Raw genomic sequence first — 12,869 nt, 5'->3', positions numbered from 1 at the left:
TCTAGACTTCCAGCACAAAGACTGTGAAAAATGAGGTCTAAGAAAAACTACTTTGGGTCTGTACCCAAAGCACCATTCACTGGACAAGCAACAAACAGGTTGGTGACCTGAGTTCCCGAGTTTCTAACCCAAATTTAATCCCTAGATTTTTATTGCCTAGTATCAAGCTGTATAGTCTTGGACATCTCAGTTGAATTTCCTAGGGCTTCAGTTCCTCAAAGGGAGGCTCTAAGGACTCCCCTAAACATACTTTAAAGCACTTGGAAATTATAAAATTTTATAGAAAGGCTGTTAGTACATTTCTATAGAAAGGTTAAGTACCCTGAGATCTAGAACAGATGCAGTTCCAGTATACAAACAGGGTAACTCATTTTAAACAAGAAAGCCCACACACATTCCTCTTCTAAGGGATTTGTTTTCCATTCTTCCTTTCCTGTTGCCTTCCTATTTCTTTATCCTTTCTCCCTTCCTCGCATACACTCTTCCTACTCCAGTTTGTTTGTTTTTTTTCTCCCCTCTATGTCTTCCTTCCTAAAGAAAAGCATTTCTTGCGCGCACCCACCCACCCCCTTCTCTTTAATAATCACTACGTAAGCAAACTCATAAAAACAAAGAGAAACGCTCTGGGGAAATCAGTGGTCAGGGCAGGAAGCCTCCATTTGGGGGAGACAAGAAGGGATTTGCTCTACAATTTACCCTACATAGAGACAGTGACTAAAATGATTCGGGGGAGAGGGGCAAAATGATATTTACTTTTCCTACGCGTAGAGTGTCTCTGATCTCTTCGACTGACAGCACCGACCAGAGGAAATGAGTCTCACCTCTAGGAGTGAGACTGCAAGAGAACTTACTTTCAAAGAGGGTCTCACTGTAATTGTCCTAAATAGAAGGAAAGGTTGTGAAGGCGGAGCTTGCTAGTGAACCCGCGCCACCCAGAAGTTTCAGTGAGAGTTTCCTAAACTTCTAGCTCTCACTCGCGTTCTGACGACCCCGGAAGGGTGATCGCCCATTCAATGGAATGCAGATGTCCCTTTAAGGTTTGACTCCCTCTCAGTGGACTTTAGCCTAAACACGGACTGGAAGCTTGCTTTATTTGTACATGAGCACAGACTCTGGGAATCAGCCAGTTGCGATTTCAAAGACTAAGAACGAAAAGGGAGGGGCGATGTGGCAATTCATCTTGGATGTAAAAAGCGTGGAGAGGACTTAGACTTTTGCCGAAAACACAAGAAATCACCCTCGACCGCTGCCGCCGCTGCCGCCGCCGCTCGGAGAGCTAGCGGAGTAGTTCAGAGGCAGCGCTCCGGCCACAGTTTGTTCAAAGCAGCCTGCGGCGTGTCCCAGCTGAGAGAGCGAGCCCTAGGGAGCCTGCCCTGCCTCTCCTGCCCGTGCCAGGCCGGTCATGGCCCGCCAGCGCTGCACCAGCCCAGGTGTCGCTGTCGCATGCTGGTTGCTTGCCGGTGAGAAATCCCATCTTTCGTTAAGCATCGTCCCTCACTCTTTGCTTAAGGGCTGAAGTGTAGAATAAGGGTGTAAGGCTGGGATTCGGGACAAATAGGATTGCAGAGAGAAGAGGGACAGGAAAAGCAATAAAAACGCTCTAGGTTTTGGAGCCAGTATGGGCAGGTTAGAGAGTATAAAAGGAGTGTTTTGTTTTGGGTTTGACTAAGAATTTGTTCTGATTTTTCACACCGGGGTCAGAGGATAAGGGAGGACTGTTTGGAAGTGTAAATAGTAGGTGAAAATAGCATTTTAAATTAAAGCCCTCTTGCAATGGAAAATAACCTAGTGTTTCTATGTTAGGAGTTTACTGGGTGACTTCTGTTTGGGGGTGGCGGGGCTGAGCTGAGCTGGGGGAGGAAAGTGAGCAGCTGGCAATCTGTGCCAAATTCAAATCTCTATATTCAGGTTGCTCGTGAATCGAAATATTGTATGTCTTTGGCGTGGGGCTTTCAGAATGATCTCTGCTTCAGGACTAGGGAAAGAGACATATGCAATTTTTCCCCCCTGAACGTGAGGTGATATTTTCAGGTCAGTCTAGTGTGGGGATGTTGTGGAAGGGGTGGAGGACCCAGGAAAAGTTTGAAAGTGAGAAGGGAATGGTGAACTTCAAACTCTGTTAACTCCTAAGAGAAACTGGGCAAATAAGCAGTTATCTACAGCATTTTTTTTCACTTTGATCTCCTAGACACTTCCCAGCAAGTGATATGTAGGAATCAAGCAGTGAAGTGCCAAGGATATAGAAGAATTGGGAAAGGGGGTGGCTCTCATACAATGTCCTACTATAGTTACTAAAGACTTGGATATAGTGTTTTCTAAGATGTATCACCAAAGTTTTCTAACTTGTTATTATGTAGTTTACTTTTAGATTTTTATCAGAACTGCTATTCTGTGAGCACATTTTTTGATGGAAAAAGGAAAGGGACATTGCTAACTTTTGCAAAGAGACAATATAGATGAGTGAAATTATTAACAAACCGTTAACTTGGCCCTTCATGAGATGGCTGAAAGGGGGAAGGAAAGGACTCTTACGGAACTATTGTGGTGTGTGGGCCCTTCATCTTCGCACTTAACAATTCACAGGCAGTTTCCAGTAATATAAACAGTGGTCACACAGGAACAGCATTGCAAGCCAGTGAGTTCTTTAATTTACCAGCTACTGTCATTACACACAGACACATATTTGGAAATACTTAGCTGGATCTGAGTTGCGCAAGACCAGATAATCTTTACCACTGACAAAGTTGTGCCTTATCATGTTACAAAAGGAATCACAGTGGTCAAGGACCACTTTACATATTACCTACATGACAGGTAAAGATGAAATTTACAGGAAGAGTAAATAGGTGATATTTTCACAAAATAAAATGCCAGAGGCCTATAATTTCTTCAAGATCAATGAGCTATATTTCCCTATACTTTAGTTACCACTTACCTGTAAAGGAATCATTTGGGAGAATACATTAACTCTTTTCTGACCAATGAACCCAGACACAGCAGAGATGGCAAGCTTCATAGGAAGTTATCCTTCTTATGGTGTTTACAAATATATACATATACACATACATATATGTGCACATACATATAAAATAGCAGAATTAAAATAAGAATGGCAGCTCATAGGAGCATAGATTTAGAGGGAAAAGGAAACTCAAAGTACTTCTAGTCTAACCCCCTCATTTAATAGAGGGAGTAGCCTTTTCTCCATATTCAAATAAGGACCAAAATGAAAATGACATTCAGTATATCTAATTCTTTCCCTAAGAAGTTGTATATGTTTAATCAAAGTTTCTAAAATTACTATAACTAGTGCAATAACATAATGCCTAATTCTATAATAAACCAAGATAAGAAAAAGCTTGGTCATCAAGCTCCCTAAATGAAGACACAACAGTTAACAATTTTAACAATTTGAATCCCTGTAGATTTAGTTCATCTTGTTCCTCATCTGATTTCTTCATTTCTTTCATCCCTTACACCCAGTCACTAAATTTCATCAATTCTTCCTCAGCAATATCGAATTCATCCCTTCTGCTCCACTGCAATGATTCCCTCTCTAGCATAGACTCTCATCAATAAACATCTACTATAGTAACTTATTTCCACCTTTAAAATCTACACTTATTTCTAATCTGTCCTATATGCCTTTGTCAGATAAATCTTCCTCAAACATTACTTTCATCATAATAGGTCTTTACTCAAAAACCTAAAATAGCTCCCTGTTGCCTATTAGATGAAGCTCAAATTCTTCACTATAACATTCCAAGCCCTCTGTGATCTTAGTTCACATTATCTATCCCATATTTTCTCTCTCTAGTACGTAAGAAATTCATAGAATTTGGAGTTGGAAAAGCTTTTAGAAATCCCTTATTTCCTCATTTTAAAGAAAGCAAAAAAACCAAGGCAGAGTGGCTTGCCTTGGTTTGCCTCATGTCTCACAAGGTAATAAACCCCCATCCTAGTCAGACTGATGATCTTATCTTCCTCTTCCCTCATCCTCTTTCCTTCCACCAGGTATGTGCTTTTTATTCTATTCACCTCCTTCCTGCCTCTTTACCTTTCTACAGGTTGACTGTCCTCCAGAATCTAAAAGTTTTCTAGAGGATCTTCAGTTCCCATTTATGTTTTCTTTTTATGAACTATCATTGTAATTATTTTAATACTCAAAGTTTATTAAGTAGATTCTTATTTTGTTTGGTTTCTCACTGTAAATCATATCCCATCCCCAACAAGTTTGCCAACTCATTGAAAGCAGGTGTTATGTTGTATATTTCTTTTGTATTAAGTTGTATCAAACTCAAACATAGATCTTTCATGTATTATATTGACTTAAAAACACACACAAATCAACATTAGACTGTATTGTAATTGTTTTTATTTATTTTGTTAAACATTTCCCAATTACAGTTTAATCTCATTTGGGCAGCCCTCTGGAGTCTTGAGGGCTACTTGCAGCCCTGGGTCCTAGACCCAGTGTGAAGCACTCAAAGATTCAAGGGATTATCTGGTATAGAAAGAAAGGGAAATGATTAAATCTTACTAGAGGGGTTTATTTGCTATTTAGTACAGTGGAGAGAGGATTGAACTTTTGCTACTTACGACCTAAATGACCTTGGAAAAGTCACCTACCTTCCTGGTCCTAGGATTCCTCATCTGTAAAATGAAGGGTTTTGGTACAGCTAGGTGGAGCAGTGGATAGAGCACCAGCCAGAAGTCAGGAGGACCTGAGTTCAAATCTGGCCTCAGATGCTTGATACTTACTAGCTGTGTGACCCTGGGAAAGTCACAACCCCAATTGCCTCACCAAAAAAAAAAAACCCCAAAACAAATGAAGGGTTTGATTAAGCTCTGCACAACTAACCTATTTTGACTCTTCATAGAATCATAGATTTAGAGCTGAAAAAGATCTCGGAGGTCAGCAAGAAATTCTAGATCTGTTATCTATGATCTTATCATCTGAGTTTTGCAATTATTACAAGTTTTCTAATTGCCTAACCTAGTGTTTAATCATTTTGCTGCTCAAGAAGTTCTTCCTTATGTTCCATACAACTATTTTCAACTTTAACCCATTCTTCCTATGAAGGCCCCTAGACATGAAATATTAGCAAGTTAGATACTCTACTAATTTCATGACCAGTGAAGAATTATTGGAATAGTCAATTATATATGTTCCTAGTATTGTCAAAATATAAAGGAGACCATTTGGCTTTTAAAAATGCAAACATAGTTTTAGAATTAAGTCATTCTAGATGTAACTCATCACTATATCTTTGGACAAGGCTTTGAGTGAAATCTTCTACACACAAAGTTTCCTGTCCTAAATTGTAGGTTTTCAGGGATATAAAAGAAATTGCCAAGTAGTCAAGCTACTTACTCAAAATGATAGAGGAGCCAAAATGATGGAGGAGCTTTTAACAATGGCAAAAAATGTAAATGGTTTAATGTCTTTATTCAAAAAGTGTTTATTTATGGAGTAATATTAGCTTGGGGGTGAGAAGTCTCTGTTCTGGGTCCTAGTCTGTTCCAAGAGCTTTATCTGTAACTCTAGTGAAGGCAAAAATAGTCATCTTAGTAACTGTGTAGATAATATAAAGATGGGAGGATTTTATTGTATCTATTTGATACAACTAGAACTGAAAAAGATCATGACGGGCTGGAAAATGCAGCTGAAAACAAACAAGAAAAGCATACATTTTAATAGGAATAAATGTGAAGTCCTACACTTGAGTTAAAAATGTCTTATGTAGAGATACAAGATGAGGATGAATGGCTAGAAAGAAGGTCATATGAAAATATCGAAGGGTTTTAGTTGGCTACAAGCTCAACAGAGGTGGGAAGTATAATGTGGCTGCCCCTCCCTCCAGATTAATGCAAACTTCTTGTTGTTCTTGAGTCATTTCTGACTCTCTGTGACCCCATTTGGGGTTTTCTTGGCAGACATACTAGAGTGGTTTGCCATTTACTTCTCAAGCTCATTTTTTTTTTACAGGCAAAGAACTGAGGCAAACAGGGTTAAGTGACTTGCCCAGGGTCACAGAGATATTAAGTATTTGAGGCTGGATTTGAACTCAGGTTCTCCTGATTCCAGGGCTGGTGTTCTATCTACTTTAATGAAATAATACTAAGTATTGGCCAAATCACATCTGAAGTACTAGGTTTAGTACTGGCCACCACCTTTTAGAAGAGACATTGATAAATTAGAGCATGGCTAGAGAAAGTCAATCAAGATGGTCAAATGATCCCAAACTATATGAGAATCGGTTGAACAAACCAAAAATATATATATAAATGTATACATAATAACATGTGTATAGTATATGTATGTATATGTGTATTTGTGTGTGTATATATATACATATATATATACACATCCACACATATACACATTCATTCCTATATATACACATATGCATGTGAATACATACAGGCATTCATGCATGCATGTGAATGGTTGTCTGGAAGACGGATTACATTTATTTGACTAAGATACAAGGTACAAGGGGACAAATTTTGGTTTTATGTAAAGTGTTCAAAAACTGAATGGGATAGCTCTTGATACAATGAATTCCCCATCACTGATAGTGTTCAGGGATAAACTGAATGTCAACTTGTATGAGATTTTATAGAAGGGTTATTCATTCAAGTTTGGCTAAATGACCTCTAACTTCACTTCCTAAGATCCCATTCCTAAGACCTTCTCTGTAAGATCCCATGATTCTATGAAATTTAATGCTTCAAATAATTTATCAGAAGAAGCAATTAGAATGGTGTCAAAAAAAAAAATTCACAAAACTTCCAGTGCAGAGGCAAGAAGAATAACAATGAGACAGATTAACTAATTTAACTTTGTTTCTTGCCTAACAACATTACAAATGAAGCTATTTCTGGTAGCTCACAAACTGGAATGAAAGCTTATCATTGTCCATCTCTCTTGCTTCTTCTATGATTTCTTTCCAATTGGCCTAATCTTTAGCTCCTCCCTACCCCCCTTCTCCTACTTGTTTTTCTTTGCCATCAGTAATTCTGTTTTCAAGTTTATGACTTGTCAAATTGTAATGTGTTTTTATGAGATAAAGTCAAAGTCAAAAACTGGCCAGGAGACTGGTGTTGAAATCTTGTCAAAACCAAAATGGTATTATTTAGTTCCTTGTGAAGAAATAGAATTTAACAATATTTTAGAAATCAACACTGCAGTTCTAAAATCAGAATAGATTGTCTATTCATTGTTATGTGTGACTAGGAAAAGTGTAGTCACTGTCAAAGAAAGTTCAATAGAGAATTAAGAAATGTCAATGAATTTAACTGTTCATCACAGTTCCTAGAAAAAATGGTAGACTTTCAGAGAAACTTAGGAGTTATTCATCTTTAATTACATCCTCAAAAAGATGGTTATCTAAAACAACCTATAATCATTGTGCCATAGTTCTTTATATTTTTTAAAACTCTATTATCAGAAAATTTTGATGTTGATAATGTGTCCTTTGGGATGCAGAAATTGGAAAAAGATCCCTCTACCTCCCTCATAGATTCCCAGAGCCAAGCTTATAACTTACTCAAGGAGATAATTGCTTGTTTTACCAGTAGCACATTCAAAACCTAACAGTTTGCTTAAAAGTAGCACGTGAACTTTTTTGGAAAGGATCATGCAGTGATGACTACCATGGGACAGGACCCCAACTTTAGTATACCCTGGCCACATCCTAGGTTGTTACCGTCCACTAGGGCGATGTGTGTATGAATTAATCAAATGATCATCCAACTTCGCTTATCATTCTAATGAATTCGTAGAGTGTCTAAATCAGAATTTTTACTTTTTTAGCAGGCAATGGGAACTATGCATAGTTTGTGAAGATCAGAACTATATGCTGGGAAACAACTCACTCAGTATAATGTATGAGCAAATCTTGCTTCTCTGTAGAAGTCTTTCCTCTAGTCCCTTGGTGCATGTGTGCATGAATTATATGCTTCCAACTTATACAATAGAACAAGTACAACTGCTACTGCTGCTGCTGTTGCTACTACTACTACTACTAGCATTTATGTAGTGTTTACTCTATTCTAGGCACTATGCTAAATGTTTTACAAATTTTATCTCACTTAATCCTTCAACAACCCTCAAGGAATGTGGTATTATTATCTTCATTTCACAGTTGAAGAGACAGAGGCAATCAAAGGTTAAGTGACTTGCCCAAGGTCACACAGCTATTAAGTGTCTGAGAATTAATTTGAACTCAGGTCTTCCAGACTCCAAGTTCAAACAACAGGATATCTGCTGTACTCAGTAGCTACCAATTAAGAAACCTCAGAAATTTCTTTTTGTCAGGAAGCTAGGTGGCACAATAGTGCTGTACAGGTTGCCAGAGAGATGGATGACCTGAGTTGAAATCCAGCCTCAGACACTTAATAGCTGGTGTGACCCCAAGCAAGTCATTTAACCTTGGCCTGTATTAGTTCCCTTACCTGTAAAACAGGAGTAATCATAGCACCCTCAGCCCAGGGTTGCTGTAAGGGTAAAATTACATAACATTTGTAAAAAAGCTTCGCAGTCTTTAAGGAGCTATATAAATGCTAGTTATTATTTCAAAGACATATTTGTTATCTGTCCTTAAAAGAGCCCTCTAAAAAATAATGGGGACAGCTAGATGGCCCAGTGAATAGAGGGCTGGGCAGGAAGTCAGGAAGACTCACGTTTCTGAGTTTAAATCTGGCCTCAGACACCGTCTAGCTGTGTGACTCTGGGTAAATCACTTAATCCTGTTTGCCTGAGTTTCCTCATCCAGAAAACAAGCTGGAGAAGTAAATGGCAAACCAATCCAGCATGTATGCCAGGAAAGCCCCAAATGGGGTCTTGTGAGATTTAGAGCGCTACCAACCAGTTGAGAAAGATATTGCAGGGAAGGAAGCTCCACCATGAGGAGACAGCATGTGACTTGGAAACCGTGTGACTTTAGCGCCTGTTAGTTGTGTCAGTCAAAGTTACCAGCCAATTATCTTGGAGGGGAGCTGTGGGAGGGGGGGCAGGAAATTCTGGAGGAAGCCCCTAAGGAGCGGCCTTTTCAGTTCCTGACCTCGGCTTGGCAGGGCGGATGCTGGGGTCTTTTAGATAGTTAGATGAAGTTTGGTTTTTACCTTTCTCTCTCTCCTTACCAACTTCTGATGAACTTTAATAAATACTTAAAAGTCTAAACTCTTGATAAAGCTTCTAATTTAAGGCGACCCCTCATTAGATTTTAGACATCATAGCTAGAATTTTAGCCCCTTACAGTCTCAAAGAGTCAGACTGAACAACAAATAATGTTGAAAAGAGCTAAGGTTTATATAGTGCCTACTATGTTCTAGGCATTGTGCTAAGTGCTTTACAGATGTTATCAAATTTGATCCTCACAATAACCCTGTCAGATAAGCACTAGTACTGTACCCGTTTTACAGATGAGGAAACTGAGGCAAACAGAAGTTAAATGACTTGCCCATGGTCACACAGTAAGTACCTAAGGCTGGATTTGAACTCAGGTCTTCCTCACTCACTTCCACACTCCTAGCTGCCCCCTACATAATGATTTTGAGATTTCTCTATTCTTTTTTGTTTTAATAACTAACAGACCAACGTAACATGATTTGGTATTGTTAAGGGCTAAAATTCTAGCTAGTCTGTCTAAAATATCCAATGAGTGGTCGCCAATAAATTATAAGCTTTAGCAAGAGTTAGACTTTTAAGCATTTATTAAGGAGAATAAGAATTTGGTAAAGAGAGAGAGAAAGGCCTAGACTCCTATCTATTAAAGGGAGAGCACATTTCTAGCTCCGCTCTCCACCAGAGTCCAAAGGCCAGAGTGTGAGACTGAGCGAGCACCAGTCTCTTCCTTCCTCCTCCCACTAGCATGCGTCACTTCCTGACGCCAAAGAAAAGACTCCTGGTCTTGCCCTGAAAGACCTTTGCTTCATGGGCGGAACTCTTCTACAGTAAGTCTCCAGCAGGTGGCGTCATTCCAATTGTTACAGTATTTTGGTGTCCATGATGGACAAATTAAACCCAAATCTCTTCCTGAACTTAAGAGGGGCCAATTTCCATTTGCATGTATAAAGATTCCTACAATATCCTTACAGCAGGAAAGACTGCCATTACAGAATAGGTTCAGTAGTAAATGTAGTAAAAAGTAGTAAATACTTGGACTTGGAAAAACCTGAGTTAGACTCATGCTTCAGATACCATGACAGGGTCTGAATATGATGACCTCTAAAATCCTTTCTACCTCTAACTCTCTGTTCCTATGATGATATGAATTTATTAGCTATATGACCCTGGATGAGTCACTTGACCTTTCTTTGAGTCTCAGTTTCTTCACCTTTAAAATGAGGGGATCAAACTCAGTGGGCTCTAAGGTCCCCTTCCAACTTTTAATCTATCATTCTATGTCTACTAAGCAACAGTGCTCCACTCCACATACCCAGTGAAGCCTAAAAAAGGCATATGCAAAGAGAAGCCAGGGAACAGATTAGCTGTCAGACTCCTTCCTTCAGACACATCAGTGGCCACTTTTCCAAAGAGGAATAACTATGATCATTTCAAGTTGCCCAATCTGGCAGGTTGCCATTCAGAATTCTGACTCCCAGCCAAGAATACATACATATATAAACTATATTTGTGGAGGGCTTTATGAGCTTACAAAGCACTTTTACATCTATTAGTTTCTTTGTTCCTTCACAACAATCACATGAAGCAAATATTAAAGATATTATAATGCAGATGTTTACACAAGAGAAACTGAGGCACGTTGCTTAAAGTTACACAGTTAGCAAATGGTAGGACAAGGACTAGCCTAGCTCTATTCCTAGTCCAGCACTTAATTGAACAGCATGGTATTTGAAAACTGAAAAACTTTTAAGAGATTATCTAATCTAACCAATTTTTCTTCTTTTTTTAATCATATTTTATTGGTAGTGTTTTCTATATTGCCTTCATTTCATAATTTTTCTCATGCCTACCCATCAGCCATCCCTTGAAAGATGCATTAAAAAATTTTTAAAATAGAAAAGGCAGTTCAGCAAAACCAACCAAAATATCAACTGTGTCTGACAATAGATGTAGTATTCTATGCCCTAGTCTCCTGGCACTACAAAAAAGGGAGGATGGTGCATTTTCTCAACTCTTCTCCAGACCAAATTTGGTCATTATACTTCATGAATTAATCAATCAACCAATCAACAAACATTTATTAAAGGCCTGTACTAGGAACTGGGCATATAATTTTTAAAGGAAAAAATATCTTTACTTAGAAGGATCTGACATACTTTTAGAGGAAGTAACACATATGAAAGGGGCAGCTAGTTGGCACAGTGGATAAAGCATGGGCCCTGGATTCAGGAGGACCTGAGCTCAAATCTGGCCTCAGACACTTGACACTACTAGCTCTGTGTCCCTGGGCAAGTCACTTAACCCTCACTGCCCCGCAAAAACAAACAAACAAAAAAGAAAATATATACTGAATAAATACGAAATGGATACAAGGTAGTTAAGTATAAGGTACTAAGTGAAGGAAAGCTCTAGCAATTGGTGGAATCAGGAAGGACAATATAGAAAGTGGTGCTTGAGTTGTATCTTGAAAAAAGAGAGGGATTCTATGAGGCAAAGGTGAGGAGGGAATGCTTTCCAGGCCAGTGAAAAGGCACAGAGATGGAACATGAAAGGGCCAGTTTGTCTGGACCCTATAATATGAGAAAGGGGGTAATGTATCATGAGGCTTGAAAGATATGTCCAGAGCAGGTTTTTTATTTTCTAAGAGTATAGCCTTTAAAAACCTGGAGAGATTATATTTTATCTGAAAGGAAATAGGGAGCCACTGAAGTTTAATGAATAAGAGAGTGACATGGTCATATATAGGTCAGATAATTATATAGCATTCTATTTGAGTTTTTTGTTCTTTCCACTTATATTCCAATCCCCTTATTATGCAGATGAGAAAAACTGAAACTCAGAAGGATCACATCTTAAAGTATCAGTGGATGTGGGGTTAGGACCCTGGGTTTCCTAACTCCTAGTCCATTGCTTCTTATATCAGTGCCAGTTTTGAATGTTGTATGATGGAAATCCTTATAGTTGTGTAAAGAATTAATTGTTATTTAAGGTTTTTATGCCTCTGTGAGCACTGGCCTGGGGCTCCGAAAACCGCACAGTGCTCCACCCACTGGTTGTAGCCGTTGCCAGGGCTCTGGCACCTTATGTCATCACCACTCGCCAACGCCTACATGGGCCTGGCAAAATTATAATGATTGGAAGCCTAGTGAGGGCAGTCATGTGACTTGCCTAGCAGCTTCACAAAGGCTATCATAAAATCTATTAGGTTGTTCATTAGGCTCCTGAGCGAGTTTTAAAAACTTTTGCCAGTTGTCAGATTTCTTAGAACAGGATTCCATTCCTTTCAGTAGCGTTTCTCTAGCATTTTTTAATTCTTGGAATTGCTATGGATCATTATAATCCCAGTTTGGCACCTGGAGAAGCCACTCTGTTAAAGCTTCCCCAGAGGCCACCAAGGAATTTCCTGCTGTGACAATATCTGCAATTTCACTTGGGGATAGTATAATTTCCATAACACAAGTGAGATGGGCCTAAGTGGGTTGATATGTATTAAATATAGACCTTAACTGCGAAATTACTGGCTTCAGATTCTGATCAAACCTAGGTATAAGTTTCTTCCGTGCACACAGATCCTTTGGACTGAATGGGCTATGTATTTTATGCTGTGCTCCTCTGCGGGCTGTAACATTCTGTAGGGGGAGCAGTTTCTGTTGATCTGATTCTAAAGACTGGTCTAAATCTGTTTCTGAACTCAGGTCATCTCCAGTAGAGGGACCTGTATGGGTATCCCTCTGAA

The 12,869-nt window shown here is 39.0% G+C and overlaps 1 protein-coding gene across 1 annotated transcript in view; it reads left to right on the top strand.

The window, feature by feature from the left end:
• The first annotated feature begins 669 nt into the window (after nt 1-669).
• ITGA1 (integrin subunit alpha 1) overlaps nt 670-12,869 on the top strand; it is a 209,162-nt gene continuing 196,962 nt past the window's right edge. Inside the window, exon 1 of the mRNA XM_043977095.1 lies at nt 670-1,460. Within this exon, the coding sequence (XP_043833030.1) occupies nt 1,403-1,460 (58 nt within the window). The 5' untranslated portion in view covers nt 670-1,402. The remainder of the gene's footprint in view (nt 1,461-12,869) is intronic.

Source organism: Dromiciops gliroides, chromosome 1 (assembly GCF_019393635.1).
Source record: "Dromiciops gliroides isolate mDroGli1 chromosome 1, mDroGli1.pri, whole genome shotgun sequence".
NCBI lineage: Eukaryota > Metazoa > Chordata > Mammalia > Microbiotheria > Microbiotheriidae > Dromiciops > Dromiciops gliroides.
The sequence above is the reverse complement of the archived record's forward strand: the minus strand, read 5'-3'. Positions and strand labels throughout refer to the sequence as shown.